This window comes from Psammomys obesus, unplaced genomic scaffold (assembly GCF_907164565.1).
Source record: "Psammomys obesus unplaced genomic scaffold, mPsaObe1.curated_primary_1811, whole genome shotgun sequence".
NCBI classification, from domain to species: domain Eukaryota; kingdom Metazoa; phylum Chordata; class Mammalia; order Rodentia; family Muridae; genus Psammomys; species Psammomys obesus.
Genome location: NW_026596125.1, coordinates 5,418,081 through 5,442,171, shown reverse-complemented (window position 1 = coordinate 5,442,171; position 24,091 = coordinate 5,418,081). Strand labels below are relative to the sequence as shown.

Below are 24,091 nucleotides of genomic sequence, written 5' to 3'. Positions count from 1 at the left end.
CTTTATGGCAACAGATGTTGAAATTTTGTATCCTTTTATCTGCCCGCTGCCCTTTCCTGTAATTACGTCGCCTTGTTAGCAGTACAAAGTGGGCTGCCTGGCTGCCTGGCCTTTGAGCCATTGTGTCTGAACACGTGTGCTCTGATGGGTGCTGGAGGGGATGCATGCTCACACACATACATGTGACAGACACTGTGTTCCTTCCCCTCATGCCTGACGTAGCAGGGACGATGAACTTCAGCATCATCTCTTTGTCCCCCACATCTCCACTGTTATATTTGGAATCTGGGGCAGGTGGCTCAGTGGGCAAAGATTCTGGTCACTGAGCCTGACAACCTGAGTTTGATCCTTAGAACCTACATGGCAGGAGATACCTGGCTCCTTTAAATTGCCCCTTGACTCCCATGAGCACACTGTGGCACCCACAACCTTTCCAAGAAACATTTGAAAAAATTTCAGTTTGGGGTATGTTCCCTTGATTCTCTTACCCCACTGAGAACCAGCCGTTTAGGCACCTCTGAGGTACAGAGCCCTGCAAAGCACAGGTGAGGACCTGAGCATGGGCCTTGTATCTGCTGGGCAAGGCCAACTGGACAACTGGACAGATGATGTCTAAGGTATGTGTGAGAGAGGTGGGGAGGCCACTGCCAGGGCTGCACACTGGAGCCTGCAGGCATGAGTCTATGGGCTTGACTTCTGTTCACCAGGTGCAGCCTGAGCCTTGCCTGATCCATCTGTAAGTGGGGCTAAGAGAGTGTGGCCTTATTCTAATGACCACATGAGCCAGTGTGTGTGAAGCACTCAGTATAGTGCCTGCCAGACACAGGGACTCAGCCACGCAGGCTGCTACGGAGGTAGCAGCTACTCTGGCCCCATGAATCCTGTATAACTATCTCCACTCCTGTCACACTACCGCCAGGATGGCCCTGCAGCTCAGGCTATCTCCTGGATTCCTTTCCTTTCCTTTCTTTCTTGCTCTCCCTACCCTTCCTTCCGTCCTTCTTGGTTTTTCAAGTCAGGGTTTCTCTGTGTAGCTATGGCTGTCCTGGACTTACTTTGTAGACCAGACTAGCCTCGAACTCACAGAAATCTGCCTGCCTCTGCCTCCCAAGTGCTAGGATTAAAGGTGTGCATCACCACTGCCTGGCCTGGATTCTGCTTTCTTTGTATATGACTTGAATGTATTTCCTCTCTAGCCTTGGCTTATTTATAATCTGTGGACTGATCTGGGACTACTACTCTGCCCCTGCAGCCTGGATGCCAGAGACTGTCACATGTCCCCGCACACTGCCATGGCTCTAGCCAAAGCCTCATCACCCTCATCACCGCCTGTCACAATCGCATCACTAACTGAAGAATTAGTCATTCCCCTCACCCAAAAATGTCTACTTTCCCTTATAGAGCATTCTTTTTTTTTTCTGACTTGTTGAGTATAAATTTAGATCGAACACTGCTTGAAGAGAGGGACAGTGTCTCCCTCAGTGTGGCTCATATCTCTGTGCAGTCTCTGTTAAAGCTCAGTAGCGGTTAATGGCTAAGGGAGGAGAGAAGAGGTAAACTACTCATCCTTTAGCAACCTGATGGAACCTTCAGACCACTTGCCCTTGGAGAGAAGAAATAAGCTGCTTGTCCTACTTCAGTCCTCCCCAAACTACTGTTAAGACTCAGGGTAGCACCCTCCAGATAAGGTGTCCTGACACCCAAAGGGAGGCAGAACATACAGGCATAGGGACTCCGGGAGGCACCATCGGGCATCAGAATGGTAATAGCTGAAAAGGTATGAGAGCCACAGCATGCATCACTATGGGCTGGGAGCCTCAGAATCAGCTAGTACAAGAGGCCTGTGGGAATGTGTGGGCCAGGCAAGGTGTGAAGACTGGGGAAGAGTGAAGCAGCGTTGCTGGGGTATTGCTGAAGCATGCCCTGAATCCTAGTTCATGCAGGTGCATCTCTGAGTTTGAGGCCAGCTTGGTCTACAGAGTGAGTTTCAGGACAGCCAGAGATATACAGAGAACCCTGTCTCGAATGGGGGGCGGCAGGAAGCAGGGCATGGTGTTTAGACTCTATAGGGTCCAGCCTAGAGGGGGCACAGGGAATAGGGGCAATGCCTTCGTCAGCTGTGCCGAAGTGGCTAATGGCAGGATGTTTAATTTCTCTTCCTCCTGGTCAGCAGGGTGAACCAGGCTCAGAAGCCTTGATTTCTCTTTTGAGAGACTCCTCAGGAGCATACATAGATAGTCCCTTTTTCCTGCCCAGGCACTAGAGGCTCATAGGAGAAAGCTGCAGAGGCTGTGTCAGGCGGACAGGCCTCCAGCCCTCCTACTCAGCCTGTCTCATTCATCAGGCTCACCCTGCAGGCTGCCCCATCTGTCTTTATCTTTCCCTGGGCGGCAAGAGAATTGCTGGAGTCCGGCTTGGGGAGGCTAGGGTGTGGAGGTCCCCAGCCCTCAGCAGCTCCTAGAAGCCTCGGCTTTGTCTACAAGAGGGAAGGGAAGGGACTTTTTGTCTGACTCTCTATAGTGCCAAGTCCAGGTTTTGCTCCTGTCTTGGCCTGGGGCTCTGAGCAGCAGCCCTGTTCCCACACAAGCTGTGGGGCAGCCAGGGCTCTGCACACACACCGCCCCCCCTTTGCCCCCTACAGTGAGACGCTGAGAAGCATTCTTAACATTCTTTCCAGAGAAAAGGGGTGAAACGCCTGAATTTGGGGGTTACCACTTTATACAAATTGCAATCTAATCGTTTTTACAAGAACACACTTGCAGTGAGAAAAGCGGCACAGAAAAGCTGAAGACAGACTGTTTAGAGCTATTGTTGACCAGTCTCTCTCTCTGTCACAACAGTTAAGCTACAGTTTTCTACTTAAATTGGGGCTGGGGTGGGAACCCGAAGGGCCCACGGTGCCATTTCTGTTTGTTTTCCCAAATCAAAGCCCCAGCAGGGCTCCTGTGGCACCGCTGGGCCACTATTAGAAGAGGCAGGCCCTTCCCCAGAGCATCAGCTGATGCTCTGAACTTAACCTTGCTCTATACAACAGAGCTTTGAGGGTCCTGAGCCTCAAGGCCAAAGAAACTGTATCTTTTTATTGGTGGTTTAAAGTGTGTGTGGTCACTTGCGAGTCCCAGAGAAGGTAAAGCAGAAACTTCTCTGGCCAGGGCAAGCAGATGGAGGGCTGGGCCTTTGGGTCTCCCCCCCCCCCCCCCCCCCCCGCCTCCTTGGGCTGTGCTGTATTGGTGGCTTCTTGGGCAGTGGACAGGATCCAGATTGGTGCTCAAGGTGAAGGTGTCCCCTCTCACTTCCGACCACCCCCGCAGCAGTGGGTGCCCAGCTCTCTGAGTCCCCGCATCAGGGTGGGCAGGTGGGGCTCCACTGGGCTCCACCCCTAACTCCGGTCTTTCATCTTCTGTTTCAAACAAACATGAAATTACTTCCATAGATTAAAGGGGAGAGCTCCGCAATCATTCCTTACAGCCTCACTAATGGAGTGGGCAGGGCCCCAAAATCTGGAAAGCAGAGGGAGAACTGTGGAGTGTAACAGCTCCCACCTGCTGTACACAGACGCAAGTGTACCTCTGAGCTGGAGACCCTCCCCCTCCTGGGGCTCTCAGGGTTTGTGGCTGGTCTAGAAAGGCAGGGCCCCTCTGGAAGCAAGGCCCAGTGTCTGTGGCAGACTGTTCGCCCAGGAGCCCCTGGACGACAAACCTGGATTTGGGTTTTGTTTTGGTTTTTGGTTTTCTCTGTGTAACTGCCCTGGCTGCCCTGGAACTTACTCTATAGCCCAGGCTGGCCTGGGACTCACAGAGATCCACCTGCCTCTGCCTCCTGAGTGCTGGGATTAAAGACGTGTGCCACAACTGCCTGGGGACAAGCCTATCTTTAGCTCCTCAGGCCAACTCTGAAGCCCTGCATACATCAAGAATATCCCTGGGGACGTGGCCGGGTACAGAGGTGCCAGTTTGGGACTTAGCCATTCAGTGGACAGCAGTAGGGATCCTTAGAGGCCTTCACGGTGTTCACAGTGAAAGGCCAAGTAGGTAAAAAGAGAGCCCCAGCCTCCGTCTTCAATGGTGGCTTTTGGGGGAGTCGGCTGGTAAGTGTCTGAATGATGGGGACAGCCTGGAGCTGAACTCTACATTAAGACAGCCCAGCCTGCTGCAAGCCCTTTGATGATCACTGTTCATGCCAAAGCTGTACTTTTGGGTCAGTGAAGTCCCCTCTGCCCTGTGCCCAGGCCTCTCTTACCTGAGCATCCCTGTGAAGCGCCCATGGCCTTGTATAGGGGGCTGAGGCAGCGGGCCCAGAGGGTGCCTCTTCTTCATTCCCTCCAAACATTCTACAGAAGCTCAATACATCCACCCGTCCCCTGGCCATGAGGATTAGCTGATGCACTTGATGTTGAAGGGCAGTTGCTAAGGCCAAGAGGCCCCCCTACGTGGTTGCTAGGGGTCTGGCATGGGGTGAGAGGTCTGCCCACTGCCGCGGTCACGGAGGGAATTACACTGTCACAAAGAAATTGTTCTTCTCAGTAATCTGTTCTCGGCCACCGGGTGGGGTACGGGTGGGGGAGCAGGCTGGAGCCCAGCAGGCTGGGGGCTGTGATCACAGAGGCGTGTTAGCCCTGGGCTGGGGGCCAGAGCCGGAGAACGCCAGGGACCAGCACACTAAGCTGCTTTCTCAGCCATTTCTGTCCCGAGACACAAAGGTGTTTACTTGTTTTAACATCTCCTAGGGTCCCCTTTCTCCCTTTGTGTGGTCTTTATCCCCAATAAGGTTTGAGCCCCAGATTACAGGCAGGAATTAAGGCGCTGGACTCGGGCAGCTCAGAACTGCATGACCTGCCACATCAAGGAGTGTAACGTAACCAAGTGTGCGCGTCTGAGGGGGCCGGCTCCTTCAGCAAGACCCATTCAGAGTCTGAGGGAGCAGGCAGCGCACACAGGTGTGATGGAGGAGGGCTGCTGCATTTGCCCCACTGAGGCTTCGGCTCGGGGGCAGGGACACCGGGGGCGGGGGGGGGGCAGGGTTGCTCTGTGGAGGTCTAGTGGCTAGGCATATCCTCCTTCAGCCCTCTTCAGGGAGCAGACCCGGGAATGCTGGAGACCTAGGCCTGATGCCAAGGTGGACAGCCTTTCACTTTCTGCCCTCCTTTTCTCCTCCAGTGGGCAGCTGATCACACATCTGGGCAGTGACTTTCCCCCAGGGGCTGGGGTGCTGGATGTCATGTATGAGTCCCCCTCTACACTGCTGTCCTGTGGCTATGACACCTATGTTCGCTACTGGGACCTCCGCACCAGTGCCCGGTGAGTGTGCTAGATGGGTAGGGCCGCAGGAGCCCGGCACCAGTGCAGGCTTTTTTCAGTCCTGAGTCAGCCCAGAGCACAGTTTCCCTGGCAGCAAGGTCACATCAAGTTCGATTCCCTACCCTCAGGTAGCTCTAGTCACAGTGGCCCGGGAGACTGAGAAAAGGCAGACATTTCTCATGGCCTCTGCAAGTCAGCTGGAAATTCCCTGGCATCCTCTCCTAGACCTTGCTGAGGCCTGCATGTATCTCTTGTGGGCCCTACATCAGGTATGCTGTCAGGAGAACAAAGACATGTTGCCTCTGTGGCCCAAGGCCTGGGAGGCCTCTGCAGGGGAGCCCTTCTCCGTTAGGTTTAGTTTTAAGGAGAGTGCTCAGTGAGGCTTCACGTTCTTCTAGCCTATTAGGGCTCCCTAACCTATCTCCAACCCTGAGGAAGCCGAGCTGGAGGGTACCCAAACCTATCTGTATCACTCTCTTCATGCACAGGAAATGTGTCATGGAGTGGGAGGAGCCTCATGACAGCACCTTGTACTGCCTACAGACAGATGGCAACCACCTGCTGGCCACAGGTTCTTCCTACTATGGTGTTGTGCGGCTCTGGGACCGGCGCCAGAGGGCTTGCCTGCACGTAAGTGTCCCGCCCAGTGCAGGTCTCCTTGTGGGTTGCATCTGAGAGTGGGTGGTGCGGCCAAGGTTGTACCTAAAGCAGCTGCAAAGCAGCCCGCAGCGGTAACATGTCTCTGTTTCACTGGGTTGGCGCTCCTGAGATTTCACACTTGAAAAGCTCTTATTCATCCCTCTGCCCTCCCTTCCAGGCCTTCCCGCTGACGTCGACCCCGCTCAGCAGTCCCGTGTACTGCCTGCGATTCACCACCCGGCATCTTTATGCCGCGCTGTCTTACAACCTCCACATCCTAGACTTTCAAAACCCATGACAGACCACCCCTGCCTGTGGGCTGGGCAAGTCAGCTACTCAGGGACCTCTCTTGCCTGGCAGGTGAACTGATACCTCACTCCTCTTCCCTGCTGTGCTCCTAGACCTGTGACCACCATGCCCTGGCACCTGAAGCACTGATTCTTGGGACACTGGGGCTGATTCTGATGTGGTATCCTCCCAGGACCTGTGGTCTCAGGAGGAACTCAGGGGTTTACAGTAGGGCGAACCCTGCCCCTGAAGCCCTTCACAGCACTGTAGCAGCCTACAGAGAGAGGTGAGGGGCTCCCACCATTCCAGCTAGAAAGAGAGGTGCAGTTCCTACAAGTTCTGCTGGTACCCAGCCACCTCCTCAGTCAGATCGCAACTTTGGCCAATGTCTTAAGCTGGGGGCTCATTTTTGAGGCACTAGTCTGGTTTTGCTTTGAAAGTAAAAAAGGACAAGAGAAATTTGTCAGTTTGGGGCTCTGGGCTGACTGTTCCACAGCCCAGCCGTGGAAAACATGTTACGATTTTCATTTTTGTAAAAATAAATTTGGTTGTTCACATACCTGTTTTTTTAGTGGTTAGGTCATTCTGAGAGGCTCCAGGAAGGCAGAACATCAAACTTCAACACCTCTTTGGGGTGTAGACTAAAGACCGTGGAAGGGCTCTGGGGTACTAAGCTGCTATCACCTATGCGGCCTTCCAGCCTGTTTCACCTTTGACAATACTGTAACCCTCAATCCTTTTAGCAATAGTGACTTAAGATTCTGCCATGTTTCCAGCACAGCTGCATTTTTAAATTTCCCCTTTGCCCACACCTACCTCAGGGGAGTTTTTTTCTGAGCCATTCGCCTTAGCAGGCCAACACAAGGGAGTTGACAAGGTGCCCAGCCATGTCCCCACTCTTCCGTCCCTTCAGCTGGAAGGCTTGTGTCCCCAGGATGGGGTGGTGGGGCGGCTGTCACGCCAGCACCTTCCCTAGGAAGGCCAGGTACCCAGAGACAGGCAGCATACAAAGGGAGATAAAGGCAGTCCTTTTAGAGCAACTCCAAATGACTTTACTCAGCAACAAGGCTGCGGGCAGAAGTGGGCTGCGCTCCGGCATCCAGCTCCGTGGACACTGTAGTTCTCAGAAGACCTGAGGCTGCCCGTGCAGAAATGCGCAAGCCTGGAAGTCTCATGGCTCCTCCACACTGCAGGTGCAAGGCCCACGACAGCTACTGGGTCTTACAGTCCCCATCGCTGCTGTGGGCTGTCTTTACCTTCTTTAACTCTTTCTGTAGCTCTGACTCAGCTGCCACGACCTCCTTTGGCTTCTGATACTGTGGAGGGAAGCAGGGTAAAAACAACTCAGTTGCAAGCCCCTGCTGCCACACATTCCCTCCGGCTCATGGTCCTCCCCGTACTTGAGGAAAGCTGGGTGTGCAGGTCTGAAGGATTTGCTCAGGTCCTATGGCTGGGGAGGAGCAGGCCCAAGATGGCAACCTGAGTCCTGTGATGACCACCACTTCCCCATCATACTCTGCCCTCTTACCCCCACCCCTACCCCGTGAGCTTTGGGGTACGGTTCTTTCTTGGTACCCACGGTCTCCACTCCTTTCCCCCCAGATGAGTAGGAGATGCCTATTCTCCAACAAGCACACTAAGGGCTTGGGATGCCTGGAGTCAGGGATGTGAGTGATGGGAGAGAAACCTCTTCCCGATGCCAAGTCTGGGCAAATCTTACAGAGATTATCAGGGTACAGTTGGCATGAGCAAAGCTCAGGGCAGAGGCGTCCAGAGGAAGCTGGTGTCTGTCCAGGTCAGGAATGGAGAACTTCTTGTAGTATCTGCGGGGACACCAAGAGGCTACTAGGGAACCAGCATAATAACCCTGACAGAACACAGCTCTCCCCAACTTTCTCTTCAGCTAGAGAGCAAACAAGAACAGCCTGTTTTTGAGTTTGTGGTTTTAGAATCAAAAGGACAGTGGTGGCCTTATGGCCAGGCATCAGTGTGACTCACCATGCAGGGCCACCACTTCCAACTAGCCAGAGAGCATCACAGGCCTCATGGGGACACCAGAAAATGGCATGCTTATCATAATGAGCATCGGTAGGATGTCTAGGGCTGTTTCCCTAAAGCTGTAGTACAATCACTACTTCCATGAGATCGCACTGAAAGACTGGGTCACTTTCAATGCCTCACTAAAATGAGTATTAAAACCAAAGTACACCACCAAGCGCTCTCTTTACGGGAAGACTAAAGGAACCTGGCTCTCAGACTCTGGACCCTTTTCCTGGCCTCAGGATCCCACCTCTCCATTCTCACATATATAGCAAGAACAAAACCAACCAGGTAGCAGATCCCTAGGGGAGTGTGGCTGAGAGGGAGGTAAGGCGCCCCTGCCTTCCTGGGCAGTTGTCAGTGCTGTAGGAGACAGGACCAGAGATTTCCTCATGCCTGATCCTCGCCTGATGCTTATTAGGCCAGGGCCTAAACAGCCTCACTTAGCAGTTTCCTTGGTGGCATGTGGGCTGGGCACTGGCCAGGGGCTGCTAAAGCCCTCACCTGGACAAGGCATCCCTTTCTGCAGAGGGAGAGGCTGTGTGGGCTGAGGAGGGAAATGCCTCGGGCAGGTACAAACAAACTCAAGAGAAGAGCCCAGAGAGAATGGCTTTTAATACTTCAGAGGGACCTGGCCCTTGTGGTGACAGCTACACTGAGTCCACTTCAAAAGCCCTGATGCCCTGGGGACTCAGAGAGTTGACATCAATGCAGCGCTTCTGGCCTGTCCTCCCTGCCCAAATCCCTCAGTTCAGAAGAGGCTGGGGGCCCTCTCTTCCCAGGTTCCCCTCTCCCCACCAAGGTGCTGGGACCCAGCGCAGGAAAAGAATGTTTATTTAAAGACTGACAGTTCAAAAGGAGTGGGGGCTGGGGATCCTAATGGTACTGCCAAGTTGCTTTCTTTTCCAAAGCTCTGCCCCAGGGAAAGGCGATCCATCTGCCTGCAACAGGGTGGAATGCCTGCTTCATCCTCTTCCTAGCCAACAGGCTGAGTGAGGGCTTTTCCTGGGGCCCTGGTCTGGCCAGCAAAGGTGGCAGACGCTGATAATAGCAGGGGGTCAAAGGTTAAACAGCAGAGATTAGGTGAACACAAAGGCCGGTTAGGAAGTGTTAACATCTTCCTTGCAAATATACACAGAAAGCAGACCCAGCTGAGAAGCACCTCCCACACCCACTCCCAGGCAGGGCCAATGGAGAAGCAGCCCAGGGTTTGTCCCCACCCCAGCACCCCCTATGGCAACTTCAGGATCGTAGGGAACTTAGGGGGTATGGCTTGCCCCTGTCCTTGCCCTACCCCTGCCACTCATCTAGGGAGCACAGGCCTGAGAGGCTTGGTTCTGGTTTGCATCTATGATGGACTGTGTTTATTGGGTGAGGTTAAGCAATCTTTCCCTAGAGACTCCTGACATCAGAGCTTGCCCTCTCTGCATGGCCATCCCGTATTCACCTACCCATCTTAGGGCTTGCCAAGACAATAGCCGAACTTGAGATTTTCACCAGCGCCTGGATGGCAGGAACCACTGTCCTTCTGGCAGAGTCTTCTCAGCCTGCTCTACTTGTGTCCCTGGCCAGTTCCTTGGGACCCCTCACCCTTTCCTTCCCAGCATGAATGGAGAAGGGTGCAGAGAGGGCTCAGGGAAAGTCCCTGAAGGAGAGCTGGGGCGGAGTTGGACTGCTGTGGTCAGTTCTACAAGCCCTGCCTCCCACTCTAGCCTGCACATTGGCTTGGCAGGGATCCAGAGAGGTCCCCAGCCAGTCCTGCCCTCAGAGTGGCAGCAGGCAAAGCTTAAACATCAGGCCCTGGGCACAGCATGTCCCTACTTTCTGCTGCCCCTAGAGTCATAATGAACAGGCCCACACTCAAGGTACTCAGAGGCTTACCAAAGGGAGTCCCACTGGGTGGCTGGGCACAAGTTATCTGACCACTGAGGCTTGTCTGCTAGTCATGCTTACTAATACAAGCCCCAGTTAGAGCATCGTCAGTGTCAAGGCAGCCAGTGTCTCTTCAGCACCGTGGCTATGGTACAGGGTGCACGAATCTGATGTCAGATTACTCAACCCATGAGGTGGTATAAGCATGCTTCGCCTAAGTGAGAAGTTGGCCGAAATACTACAGTTGACACATGGCAGAGGCTAGGCTTAAGCTTGTGTCTTCGCAGTCCAGCAGACTCCATCTTTCCGCTGCCAGCTTCCAGGCTGAGGTGTGGAGCCATCTTTATCCAGATAGTCTCATCAGAACCAGATGGTACCGCACAGGAGCCACAGAAACAGTCTCTTCCTTCCCCGACTCATCCTGTTAATGCCGAGGCCAAGGACCACCAGACAGTGGAATCAACTTCTTCAAGCAGAATGACTAACAGCATTCTGCAGGGGCCAGGCAGGTACCAACAAGGCGACCAACGGTGTAGCTATGGCTGGGAAGCACATTCTACAATATTAAAATGGGGGCACACTTCCAGGTGAACAAAGGCAGAACCCAAGAAAAGTGTGCACTCAAGATGCCTAGGAATGGAGCTAGCAGGCCACACTGTTCTCCTCGGCTCACCTCGTGCTGACTTTAATGGTTCCTACGACCATTAATGTAGAGATAAGAGCAAATGTGTTTTTTGTTTGCCTCTGCATTGTATAAATAACCAGGAAAGAGATTTTAAAAGCATTCTGGAAAAAATTAAAGCCTGTGCACGTAAAACACCGTTGTGTCATGTTTGATGACTGAGAGCACAGGCACAGACTGTGTTTCTCTGGGTCGAAGGCAGACACTCCCATTGGGCACAGGAAGGGGCTGGTTAGGTTTGGAGGCCTCTGTAGCTTCCTAACTGACCAGACCTGCAGGGGGCAGGGCTGAGCGTGGTTAGGACGCAGAAACTCAGTATCAATGTGAGCACGAAAAAATCGCTTTTCCCCCTTTATGGGGAGCCCTCTTGCTAGGGTACCACTTTCACTCTACCCTGTCCCCACTAGCATCTCAACAGTGTCCCCAACAGGGTGCTGGAGTGCCCCACTAGCCTCGGCCCCCTGGCCAACAGCGCCACCTACGGCAGAGACGGTATACGTGTGCAAGAGACGGGCCCAGAGGATCTGCTCACACAGGAATTTTTTGGTGAGCTAGCTAGCCTCTCTTCTAGCACTTGCTTGTAATCACATTTCTGCCTGATATCTGTATTCGACAGTGACCTCTGGGGGACAAAAAAGAGGCAGCAGCCAGCTCCACAAAGTGCTAAGCTGCAGATTCAAGTGCTATCAGAAGCACTTTTGTTCTCAGTTTGGACCCAGGGCCTCTTACACCAGGGAATGCTTGCTGAAGCACGGAGTTTGTTTTCCTACAGGCAATTTCTCTGTTGTCTGAAATTGCTAAATTCCACTTTAGGCACTGACTCCTGTTAATGATGAGAACAATAACGGGAATAAACTGCCTTTTATCTGAGGACTTCAGTGTGCTTTATAAACGTAAACCCTTATTATTATGACTTTATATTTATAGACAAGGTCCACTACAGGGGCTGCTGGCTGCATGTACAGCAATAATCCTGAAATTAATTCATTCATCTCCACCCTTTCCCTTGTCCCTTTAACCCTGCCAAAGTGATAGGGTATGGGGCTGCTAAGAGGAAGCTAGGACCCAGGGCTACTCTGGAGGTGGCTGGGTGGTCCCCTGCTTCCCTGTAGGAAGGCCTCTTAGACCGAGGGAGACCACCCGACCACCTGAAGGGGGGCGGCGGGCAGGGAGCACTCCTGTAAAGTGGCGAATGGTACAGAGGCACCAAGGGGTTAGGCTCTGTACCCAGCGAGCTGGATAGTTCAGAAGCTTGTGAATGAGGAGGTAAAACAAAACCAAAGACCCTCCCAAAAATGAAGCTCCAGTTTAGAATTGGCCCCATATTCTCTCCAGCTCAGGGTGAATGGATCCATTTCCAGGCTCTTCAACTGTGACTAGTCAGGGTATCAGAAACCCAAATGTGATCGTACCTTGGCACCTTCTCTCAGACCTTATCACTCACTGCCTTCACCCAGCAGACAAAGGGAATCTGAGGCAGAATTCCAGAGATTTCTGCGAGCCGAACGTCAGCCCACTTTCCCTTAGTCCAGGGAGTGTAGCGCTGCGCAGTCTGACACTGTGGCTCAGACTGCCACCCATGTATGCCTTCCAGGACACGGCTCCCTGCCAACGTGTGATGTCACCAAGCCAAGTTCACCAGGCCAAGTCTTACCTTAGCACAAAACTACCAGATTGCAAGTTAACGGTCATGTGGTTCCCTTAAACCCCCATTCATTCAACAGACAGTCGCGTGAGCTCCAGTGGGGGCCAGGAGCCAAGGCAGACGCCAGCTGGAGCTCTCCTACATGACGGAGCCCTGCACAGGTACCTCACACACCCTCAGCTCCCCCAAGGTTTACGGTCAGCCTGCCTCCCAGGTCAGGGGCGGCCTGAGACCTCATGCCACTCTACCCCAGCTCGTACACCCTACTCACTTTTTGTTAGTTGTCCTAACAACGACACAGCGCTCCTTCTGAGCCACAGAGACGCTATACACATCCTTTGGGTAGGGGAGATTTCGAATCCGCCACTGGAAACTTGTTTTGGTGTCCTTGCGCATGAAGATGGGCTGTGAAAAGCAAATTAGCCCAGGCTGGCCTTAGACTCAATATGCAGTAGGACGACCTTGAACTTCTCATTCTCCCCATGTTCTGGGATTATAAGCATGTGCTATGATACCTAGTTTATCAAAGACCATTCCTGGGGAAAGGTATGAAGGGTTGACTCCTTTCCCTCCCTGGGCTCTACGCAGAGCCAGACAGGAAGGAAGCCCTCTGCTCTTCCCATGGCTCCCCTGAAGCAGTTGCTTTTGCTGTGACATACCAGGCCTGGAGGCCTTGACCTAGAAGGGCCAGGATAAACCCTTTGGATGGTCACACAAACCTAGCGTGGCTCAGTGGTTAACAAATCATGGTTCCTGCCCTGAGGGGTCATAAATCTCCCCCTAACCCCAGAAGAAACCGGACAGACATACATTGGCACTACTCTCCTTGATGAGCTCGGCTCCCAGGCTCCCGGCTCCTGAGAGTGCTGGCTCTCCCACTTCAAGCTGCCACTGGCCCAAGGCTCCCAGGGCATTTTTCACACGCCACTTTCTCACTGGGGAGAGAAACAAGGAATGGATTAAAGCTCTTTCCTGCCAAATCTGACAGGACCTTGGCTAACTGGAGCAGGACAAGCCAGGGCTTTGGTCTCGATGCTGGGCCCTCTGCATCTGGGCCAGGAATGGCGTAAGCTGGGAGATCAAACTGGGGCATTTCAGCAGCAGAAGGCTTACAAAGTCCACCTTAAAGGTGGGCAGTCAGCTCTGGGAGGCATGGGCGTGGCACCCAGTAAAAGGCAAGGAGCCAAGAAGGCCGTTTCTACCAACGGGAAATCTGAGTCTCCAAATGCAAGCTTAGCTGTGGTTTGTTGCTTGAGACAGTCTGACTAGTAGCCCAGGCTGTTTTCCAACTCCTCCTCCTGCCTTGGCCTCAGGTGTTAGCATTGCAGCTGCACCAGCACACCCACCTTTGGACGCATTTTCCCCCCTAAAAAACTACGCAAAGGAAAGATGAATTGCGTGAAAGCTGTTGTCCAGAGTTGTCTCATGATTCAGAAAGTCCAAATAAAGACTTTTACCTATTTCAGGTACACCTGGCTTAAAACAACAACAAAAACCATTACAGCCCAAAAGCTGTGTTTAAATATAATCTTGAGCTGGGGTGTAACTCAGCAATAGTTTCCCCAAGTGCTGGGTTCAACCTCTAGTATTGCAGTCAACAAATACAACCTTAGGCACATGTCGTATTCTTGTGAGTTTATTTATTTTTGTTTTATATGTTCATCTTGCATTTGTTCACTGCATTTGAAATGCACTAACTAAATGTAGGGCTTTTTGTTTTGTAAAACAGATCCTCATAAGTCTTTACTTTCCCACGTTTTACAGCTCATATATTTGCAAAAGACTTTTTTGTTGTTGATGATGCTGTTTTTGGCCTCTCCCCTTTAGGTTTGTTTTGTGCTGAAAACTCGTTCTGTAGCCTAGGCTACTGCTGCTCTCAGGACGACCTTCCTGGCTCAGCATCATGCGTGCTATGCCACCAGGCCTGGTCTTTCCCGTTGTTCTTTGTCTTTTAAAATAAGACACATACTATGAAAATCATAAATCCAGACATGGGTTCTGTGGGCATTATGGGAAACTGCCAGGATTTCGGTGAGCCCCCTCAGCCCTGTGCTCCTGGCTGATGGGGTGGAGGTTTTACCCTGATCCCCCCCCTCCACCCTTCCCTCTCCTTCCGTTGCAGTAAGAAGCCTGGCACTTTGGAGCTGGGCAGCCGTTGTGGAAATCCTGCCGCCTCTGAAAGGTCAGGTGGGCTACCACAGCTGTTGCCAGGGGTGGGTCTGTTTTCAGGGTGGGGCGGAAGGGTGGCAGCGTCAGACCTACGGGCTTCAGCCGGGCCAATCCTGCACGAGCCACTGCTGTGGGCACAAAAGCCGAACACAGAAGTGTCATGTAAAATTAGAACTTTCCTTTGAACACAGGCTTTTTATAAGGTCTGCTGCATTCTGCAGTGTGGCTTTATTACATCTTAGGGCCAAAATTCTCCCTAGAAACACATTTGCAAGTTTATAATGAAAATTAATAAGGAAGAGTAAAACTTGGAAATATGCTTTCTAGGCACCTTCTTATGTCCACAAATACTTCCCTAAGTGAATAGACTGTAACCAGGAGCGTATGTAAACCTAGCCACCTGGCTACCTCACTTAACTGGAAGCCAGCCTCTGGGGTCTCTGTCACAGTTGCAAACAAGTGACAGACGCCTCCTGGCAGCAGCTTACTATGACAAGCTGATGAAGCCTGCTCCCTACTACAGCGAAGGTCATGCCTGGATCCTCAAACCATGGATAAAGTGCTGTACAGTTTAGTGGGAGAGCCTTTGCCAAGCATGTGCGAGGGACTGTGAGTTTGATCCTTAGCGCTGGAAAGGAAAAGGGGGAGGGAGACCCAGCAGCAGCTACATAGAGAAGAAAATAAGGCAGGAAATTACTTTTTCCCCAGACATGCTGACAGCAGTACCGGGGGACAGCTCACATGGCAGGGCAGGACTACCCAACACCTGAGATCAGTCAGCTTTTTCAAGACAGGGTCTTACTATGTAATGCTGACAGGCCTGGAACTTGCTGTGTAGACCAGGTTGGCCATGAACTCACAGAGATCCACTTGCCTCTGCCTTCCAAGTGCTGCGATCAAGTGCACCCCACTGCCCAGCGGAACCACCGAGTATAAGGCAGAACACACTCGCCACAGGCTCAACGGGAGCAAGTTCGCTTAGGAGCCGCCTAGTCTAACAGCTTTCCCTTGACTTGTTTATTGAGGAGGCATTCTTCCCCACCTGCCCACTCTCACTGCCCTCCCCGACCCCTGGCCTATTCTCCAGGGGACCGAGTATAAAGAATTACTGGGGAACAGGGAGATCTGTTTGCAAGCAACAGTTAAAATTCAGGTCTACTGATCATGGTGCCACTTATTTAGAAGGCTGGCAGGATGGAGGTATAGCCTCCTGGGCTATCCTGGGCTACCCTGGGCTAGATAATAATCCAGAACTCAGTCATTACTAAAGACCTAACCTACAGTCTTTAAGTATTCTAAGCAGGCGCAACGTTCCCAAGGGCTCCTCAGCACTTCTTTCCTTTTTTTTTTTTTTTTGAGACAGGGTCTCTCTATGTAGTCCCGGTTGTCCCAGAATATGCTGTGTAGATGAGGCTAGCCTCATGCTTTCGTGTGCTGGGACTAAAGGTGTACATCACCATGGTTTCTATTTCTATGTGTTCGCCGTTAAAGGCCAGGTCTGGTTATCTGAAGGGGCGGCAAGGATTACTGCCTCCCTGGGCTGGAGAAGCAACAGCCCTGCATGGGCTGTTGCACTTGTTGCCCCAGGAGCATTACCAATATGGTCCCTGGAAGCAAGAACCACTGCGGGAGTCCCCTCCTACTCTGCTTTAAGGAATGGTCACTCAGTCTGCCACAGAAACCTTCCCTAGAAGGGAAATTCATTTCTCACCTTCAAGGCTCCTCAAGGTTACGGGAGCTTGGCATTCTTGGCTGTCTCACTTTAAAAAAAAATTTTAACACCTTGGGGAATTATATTCTTCATTAGAGTATAACACAGAGGTTTCCCTTTCCAACCTCCAAGAGGCAAGATTCAGGGAAAGATTCTGAAGTCCTCACTTTTCCCATGCATGTGGACTGAGTACAAACCACAGCCTTGGGTTTCCTGGTTTCGTCTTTGTTCCTGCACTCAAGGACAGCTCCTGCGGCAACAGAGAACTGTCTCCACCTGCTGTCGCTCTGATTTGATTATATGTTAAACCCAAACTGGTGTGGGAAAGGCAACAACCTGGGACAACCTGGGACGCTGTCATCTCCTGGGCTGAGTCAGGGCCAGTCTCTGGAAAGGAGACTCCCAGTGACCCGGTGAAGGGAAATGTTTGAAGGGGCAATGCCTGGGGGCCTTTCCCCAAGTCAGCAGGAAGCGGGCTGATGCCCCAGACTGATGAAAGCACCCCATCTTTCAGGTGGGCTGGAAAGTGGAGGTCCTAAAGGCCTCTTTCCCCAAAGCTTGGAGGCCTGGCCCACTTCCAACACGGATAATTACATTCCCCTTTCCTAAATACTCCCTGCAGCTTAAACTGGATGCAGGATTCTTCTTTTCTGCCCTAAAACACTGCAACATTGCTATGTGGCTATTAAACAGCTGCCGTGGCCCATCCCAGAGGAGGCTGAAGGGAATCGAGTGGGTCATTTATAAAGCCGCTGAAGTGCCTGGGGATGAAAGTACTCAATATCCTCCAAATGCGGCCTGTGGTGGTTAGGCTGGCGGTCAAATACCAAAGCAGATTAAGAGGTAATCCAAATGTAATCGCTGGGGGACGGTCTGCCCTTCAGCCTCGGGCCCCCTGGACACGCTGTGTTCTTCTGGGGGTTGGTTTGATGTTCCGATCATTGTTACAAGGCCCTTCAGCTTTTTCCTCTATGAATACATACAGCGTTCGTTGTGGGGGGTGGGAATGAATAGCCCCGAGAGAATAGGAAAAAAGATGACACTAACATGCTTATTAACACCGACTGGAGGAACTTTGTCCCAGACAGATGCACACCTACTGGCAATTCCTCCTCTGTAAATTACTTTCTAGCTTTTTTTTTTCTAACAGAAAACCTGTCTGACCTATTATCAAATTTGTATATTAGCTGCAGAAAAAAATAGAAACCATTTCACATACTGCTGAAAAAAACTATATCCATATTTTTCTTCATAGTATGCACAAGCACAGGCCAGTCCCGGACCTGCGATTGTGTTTCTACGTTAATAACCAGGCATGGTGGCATGTGCCTGTAGTCCTGCTTATTGGGAAACGAGGCCAAAGCGCCACTTGAGCACATGAGTTTGAGGCCAGCCTAGGTAATGTACAGAGATCCTGTCTCAAAAACAAACAAACGATCAGAAACTAATATTGGACAGTACCCTTGCAAGGCAGCTGGGTGGAGGCTAAGGGAGATAAAAAATAATAAGAAAAGGATCTGAGCTGGGCTTGATAGCTCATCCTTCTACCCGCAGCTTTAAGACGCCCAGCTGGGATGTACAGTGAGTTCCAGGCTACACAGGAGGACCATGTCTCGAGAAAACAAAGACAAAATAAAACGAGCAGGATTTGAACACTTTCAGCTCTCACACTTCACCCCTGCACATTGATGCTCAAACGCTTCTTGGGACAGAGCCGGGCCAAGTTTGGCTCAGGCTCCGTCCAGCTCTGTCATTTTCAACACGTCCTCACTCCTTCACCTGTAAAACGGGGCATCAGCGCCTGTGTCACAGGGCTTACATGAATATGATCACAAGTAGTAACTCATGAGAAGCCGGGGATGGTGCTCAGTTAGTATGTAATTGTCACTGTTGGTAAATCAGCCAAATGGTGAACCATGGCTCTCCTCCATTCTTGCTGTGAAATAAAAAGACTGTTGAAGGCACCACGGCCTAACCCAAGCTGTCACCGCCAGAAGTGGAAGGTCAGGTGCTATGGAAAGGACGCTGGCCTTGTTCTTAATTTTAATATCACGACTGGGCACAGCAAAGGGGCTGGGTTTGTCTATTTTTATGGTCTCTGCAGCTCTACCTGCTTTATTTGCTGTGTGGAGAAAAGGATTGACATGAGGGGCTGGGCAGGAGCTGTGGCTGGGCTGGCAGGTGACGGTAGTGGCTAGCTCACGTGACCTCTGCTTTCATAAGTTCTCCCCTGTTAGGCATTCCAAGGCTGTCACCCCCTGGGAGCACTATAAATTACAATGCATTGTGAGGATATTACTACTGTATTGGTTTCCAACGAATCAGTGTCATATGCTAAACACATCAAGATTTTTAATAGCGCTAGACTAAACCATTGGGACTGGAGCCCAAGCAGCTCATAATAAGCAGGGATCAACACTTCTCAGCAGCTGAGCATGCGCAGGACACACACGGTTTAAGACTGGAGACTGAGGAATATGCAAACCAGGATAACCCATGTTGTCAGTTCGAGACATTTATGAGCTGTCAGGAAAAGGGAAAAAGAAATTCCCTCGCCAATACTACCTGTCGATCAGACCAGGAAGAAATGAAAGTCAAGACTAAAGACAAGAAAATAACACAGCCTGTGGCTTCATCATTGGTCTTAGCATTTCAGGTGCAACTTAATAAAGAAACCAGCTCCCATGGCGGACAGCTTTAGGCCCTGTCACAGGCCCAGGCACCCAGCTCTGGGAAGTCAGTTAATGCTGATATGCATACCTGGGAACAGAGAATGGGCAAATCAAATAATCCCCTGAAATCCGAGCTGGAACTCCTATTTATGAGCCTATTCTTAAGGAGGGGGAATCTGCGGAAAGAAAAGCAACAGTGCCGTAAAATCACCGGTTTGCGTCACTCCTCAAGGTGAGGGTCATATTTAATAAGGTGTCAGGGTGTCGTCCAGGAGGCAAAGTCAGAAGCTGCCACATCTGCTTGCCCTTGTGGTGAGGCTTCAGGAAGCAAGAGAACAAGCAAGCAAAAGTCTTGAAGTACAAGCCTTGCCTCTGCCCCTGTTCTCCTCTCCACAGCCTCCTCTGCGGTGCGCTTTTCCAGTTGTTTCTTATGAGGCTCCTAGTCCTGACTGAGGAGCTGGGGGCAGGCTGTACCAGGCGAGGAACTCCACACTGTTCTCAGGAGCAGCCTTGCCCCCAAGGACCTCCCTCTCCCTACTGAGCACGCTGCATGCTGAGTCCCCCTCAAGCCTAAGGCCCAAAGCTTCAACTGGATCTCCACCAGCCCCACGAGCTGCTGAGGGTCCCCTGGGAACCCCACACTTACCAAGTAGCTCACTTGTCTTCTCGTCGTATTCTTCCGCCATTTCCTTCCCGTCGGGGAACAAATAGTGCACCATCCTCTTCCCTACGCACAGAGCAGAGAGCACCTTACCTCAAAGTCTCCCTTTGCTTTGCTCCCTGCAGACTGAGGCGACTACACCCCTTCTCCTCCCCCAAACAGCAACAGCCCCCAGAACCTCTGCCAGAGGCCAACTCATGGCCACGGTGGCTTTAAGATGTGCCCTGGGCTCCCTGCCCTTTTCTGAACATGTCTTTGCTCCCAAAGCTATGCTTCTCTTCCCAACAATAGAAGGTCCATGCAGGCTGTGTCACTTCTTCCTCTGTGCCCCTCACCACTTGCGGCTACCTCACAGCATCTACCCCACCAGGACAGCGGTACAAGCATCCAGGGCTGTATACTCTGACGGAGCGGTCTCTCAAGATAGCCACTTCCTCACTGCCACACAGCCTCGCTGCCCCCCCCCCCCCCCCCCCCCCCGCATCCCCAGGCCACACAGCCCAGGGTGCTATCATCATGTATTTTCTTCCCGACACACACTTGGTTTACATCTCTTTTGTGAGTCTTTGCTTATTGTCCTGTCCATTGAATGGGGCGGGGGGGGGAGTGTCCATGGTTTCCCCAAGATTGGCCATGGTACCTGGTACATAACAGGAGCTCAAACGCTCACTGAGAGAATGAAAAACCATCGATGTACCATCCATGAAAAAGATTGAAGAACCCAAGGGAGCCTCCAGGCCCACAAGCACTTGCTCAAGCGGAGAGCTGTGTCACTTCTCCTTTTTCTTACAGGTAAGCAGAGATGGACCGAGGAAAGGGGCCTGTGCCGGCGCGTTCTCCACCAGCTTCAGGAATGAGAGTGCCCTATGGTGGCTTCTCTGGTGTAACGTCCTCCTCTGGGGCAAACTGTTTCCCTGACTCATTCCTATTTCAGGCAACTTACCCCAAAATTTGCAAGGCCTCTTGGCAGGCCAGAAGTGTGAACACCCTTAATAATCTGAATGGCTCACAGAGACGAGCGCTTGTTCGGCCGGCATGCGGAACTATGCCTGAAACCTCAGTGCCCTACACAGATAGCTAGGTGTGGCCGTGCATGCCTGCAAACCCAGCAATGCGGGGCCAGAGACAGGCGGGTCCCAAAAGCCAAAATGGTGAGCTTCTGCTTCAGTGAGAGGCTGCGATGGGCAGGGAGTGACAGAGGGCTGAAGGGAAAGCCTGTGGCCTTCACACGCCTGGCAGCCTGCTAAGGCCTGTGTGGACACATGGGTGCATGCTCCTGCACGCTTACACGCAGGCATCACATACAAATACACCACACTCCCCAAATACTGCTCTCTGACCAAAAGCCACAAAAGCAGATTTTACCATCCACTTGTATAGTCATGTGCAAAGCAGCATCATTCACAACACTCAAAAGGCAGAAGCAACCCCAGTGCCCACCAGCAGACTCGAGGGTGGAGTACACGCACGTACGCACGCGCACAGTGAAATAGCTTTCTAAAAGGAGGAGGAGGAGGTTGGGGGAGAGAATGCAGTCAGCACAGAGCTGGCCACTCAGGCATGAGAAGCTGAATTTGATCCCCAGCATTCATACACAAAATCCTGGGCAGTGACTTACATACAACCCCATGACTGGGGAGCTGGGGACAGAAGGGTCCTGGGGCTTGCTCACTGGTCAGCTAGCCAGGCCCAGCCAGTAAGCTCTGACTGGTGAGAGAACCTCTCTCAAAATGAGGTGAAGATCAGCAAGATGGCTGAGCTGGTGAAAGAGGATATCGCCAGGCCTGATAACCTGACTGATCCCAGAACTCACATGGTAGAGGGAAAGAACCAGTTCCCACAAGTTGGGAACTGTGGGAAAGACACCCAAGGTTAACCTGCGGCCTCCCCATTAGCACATACAAAAAATAAAAAGGAAATTCTGACACAAATGACAACATAGTGAACCTTGAAGAACTTTTGCTATGTGAAATAATTAATAGTATTTGATTCCATTTACATAATTAAATACCATTTGATCCCATTTACATGAAGCTCTTAGCTTAGTCAGATTAGCTGAAACACAGAAGTAGAATGGTGGTTGCTAGGGGCTGGTTGCTAGGGGCTGGGGAGACCAGTGTGGAGCCATGTTTTCTGGGTACGGAGTGTTGCTTTTGAGAATGAAGTTTTGAAGCTGGAAGGTGGCGACAGTTGCAAAACAACGTGAATGGCCTTAATGACACCTCACTGTGCACCTAAAAAGGGCTGCGACGGCCAATTTTATGCTATATGTATTTTTTAACACAATAAAAACAAAAGCTGTGTCAGGTGTGATGGTATACACCTTTTATCATAACACTAGGGAGGCAGAGGCAGAAGGACCTCTTGTGCCTTCAAGGCCAGCCTGGTCTACACAGCACGTTTTAGGCCAGCCAAGACCCTATCTCAAAATAAAGCAAAGACACACCTCAAATCTGCACACCGCGAGATCGCAGCATGTCCCAGTTTCTGTATATCTCTTCACTTTCTACCATTTCCTCTGACAGCCTCTTGAGAAGAGAGACTCCTATTTACCCGGTACCCTGGTACCTGGACAGTGCAGCCAGTGTCTGAAAGGTGGCTGTTTCTCAACACGTAACATTCGCTAGTCCTCAATAACTGGCCATACATCCAGATTGCCTCACCTCTACACGTGATCCATTCTTCCACACACAGTCATCCCTTCAACTCCACTTACAAATAACTATTAATAAATCTTCATGGGAGCTGGGCGCAATGGCGCACACCTGTAACCCCAGCACTCAGGGAGGCAGAGGCAGGTGGAGCTCTGTGAAGTCAGCCTGGTCTGTAATGTGAATCCAGGACAGCCAAGGCTACACAGAGAAAAACCCTGTTTCAAAACCTGCCCCCCCCCCAAAAAAAATTTTTTTTCTTTTGGGCTGGAAATACCACCGCTTTTGTTTGGTGATCATCCAAAGAGAACATTTTATGTTCACCTTCCTGTTTTCTTAGCATTTCACATAATATCTCACTTCCTTTCCTCCTTCCCTCTCTCTGAAGCTGGGGTCTCCTGCTTCAGCCTCCTGAGTGCAGAGTCTACAGTCTTTGCCTTGCTAAGACTCCAACCTCTAATTAACGCAAGCTGCTATTTACCTACACATCTTTTCTTGATCATTTTATGGACACCTAGGAGACCACAGACCCTGGCTGTTTTTGTTTGTTTGTTGTTGTTTTCTATCTGCTCTAGCACATAGTCCAGGCCTCCCTAAAAGCTGCAGTTAGGAACAAATGACACCTGATTTTAGTTTCCATAAACTTCAGGCATCTACCTGTGGATGTGAAGTCCCCAGCTGTTAGCTCTAAAGGCGGCAAAGCCTCAGGAATTCAGACCTAATTCACCCTGGCTGCCAAGTGGTCAGGGAGAGAGCTCTGAACAAGGGACTCAACACTGGCCAGCTGCAGGATGGGGAAAGGCATGACTTCAAACTCCTGTTCCTAGTCATTTGCACCTTGGGCCTTGCTCTATCTCCCCTGAAGACCAGAGGACACTTAGAAATCCACTTTGTAAACACAGTTGGGAAGGACTTCAGAACCAGCAGTGGCAGCCACCCAATTCATTTTACACTTGAAGAAAACGAGGTCCTAACAAATTAAGAGTCCATGGCGAATCCATAGTATTAGTTGATCTAAAACCCAGGTGTCAAGCCCAGGCACACACCTGTAATCCCAGCACTCTGGGAGGCAGAGGTAGGTGGATCGCTGTGAGTGCAAGGCCAACCTAGTCTACAAAGTTAGTTCAGGACAGCCAAGGCTACATAGAGAAACGCTATCTCGAAACAGCCAACGAACCAACTAACTAACCAACCAACCAACAACCCTGGTGTCCCTTTTTTCTGTGCCGCTGGGCTGCCATCATCGTTAGGACCCCCAAACTGAGGTGCATGGGGTCCCAGGTCATGATACAGTTATACCTGACTATCTGCAAAACCTGGGTCTTGTTTAAAACTTGCCCTGGATTTCAGTTTCCTCCGGGAAATTAGCCTCTTGGCACAGCCCTGAGGTACGATGTTGAGCGTAAAATGAATTACTGAGAATTACCAACAAAACTCTGAGCGCGGCGAGATGGTGTAAGGAAAATTAGAGGTTGGTGACCGGAGACTCGCTGGGCCTCAGTTTCCTCCTCTGCAAATGCAGGAAGCTGGCGAGACGGCTGCCAGCTACACTTCCAGCTGTGCCCACCCAGGCTGAGGCCCTCCCTGGGGTCGGCGGCGCCAGGCCCGCCCTGGGTCGGGGAGCACGAGTTACCATCCTGCAGCAGCGCCGTCTTTTCCGCCGACCGCAAACTCTCCAGCCAGCTAGTCACCGCCATCTTCTCTCCGCCCAGAAACGCGCCCGGCCACTGCCATGGCAACTGCCATGGCAACTGCCTGGCTGGG

The 24,091-nt window shown here is 51.6% G+C and overlaps 2 protein-coding genes across 4 annotated transcripts in view; one reads left to right on the top strand and one right to left on the bottom strand.

Moving 5' to 3' along the window:
• The window catches only part of Fbxw4 (F-box and WD repeat domain containing 4), an 80,006-nt gene extending 73,223 nt beyond the window's left edge, over positions 1–6,783 (top strand). Inside the window, exons 7-9 of the mRNA XM_055591541.1 lie at positions 5,157–5,297; positions 5,786–5,927; positions 6,115–6,783. Coding sequence (XP_055447516.1) covers positions 5,157–5,297; positions 5,786–5,927; positions 6,115–6,234 — 403 coding nt within the window. The 3' untranslated portion in view covers positions 6,235–6,783. The remainder of the gene's footprint in view (positions 1–5,156; positions 5,298–5,785; positions 5,928–6,114) is intronic.
• A 470-nt stretch (positions 6,784–7,253) lies between these two features.
• Positions 7,254–24,083, bottom strand: Dpcd (deleted in primary ciliary dyskinesia homolog (mouse)). Of its 3 annotated transcripts, none has more exons than XM_055591542.1 (6): positions 23,754–24,083; positions 19,662–19,742; positions 13,274–13,398; positions 12,735–12,868; positions 7,945–8,047; positions 7,254–7,540 (listed from the first exon to the last, which is right to left on the bottom strand). In XM_055591542.1, exons 1-6 carry the CDS (start codon positions 24,022–24,024, stop codon positions 7,436–7,438), a joined length of 819 nt encoding a protein of 272 aa, XP_055447517.1. In that variant the 5' UTR covers positions 24,025–24,083; the 3' UTR covers positions 7,254–7,435. The 3 variants fall into 3 exon arrangements, with proteins under 3 accessions (XP_055447517.1, XP_055447519.1, XP_055447520.1); XM_055591544.1 differs by having other exon boundaries at positions 23,961–24,083; XM_055591545.1 differs by lacking the exon at positions 19,662–19,742 and having other exon boundaries at positions 23,961–24,083.
• Positions 24,084–24,091: the final 8 nt, after the last annotated feature.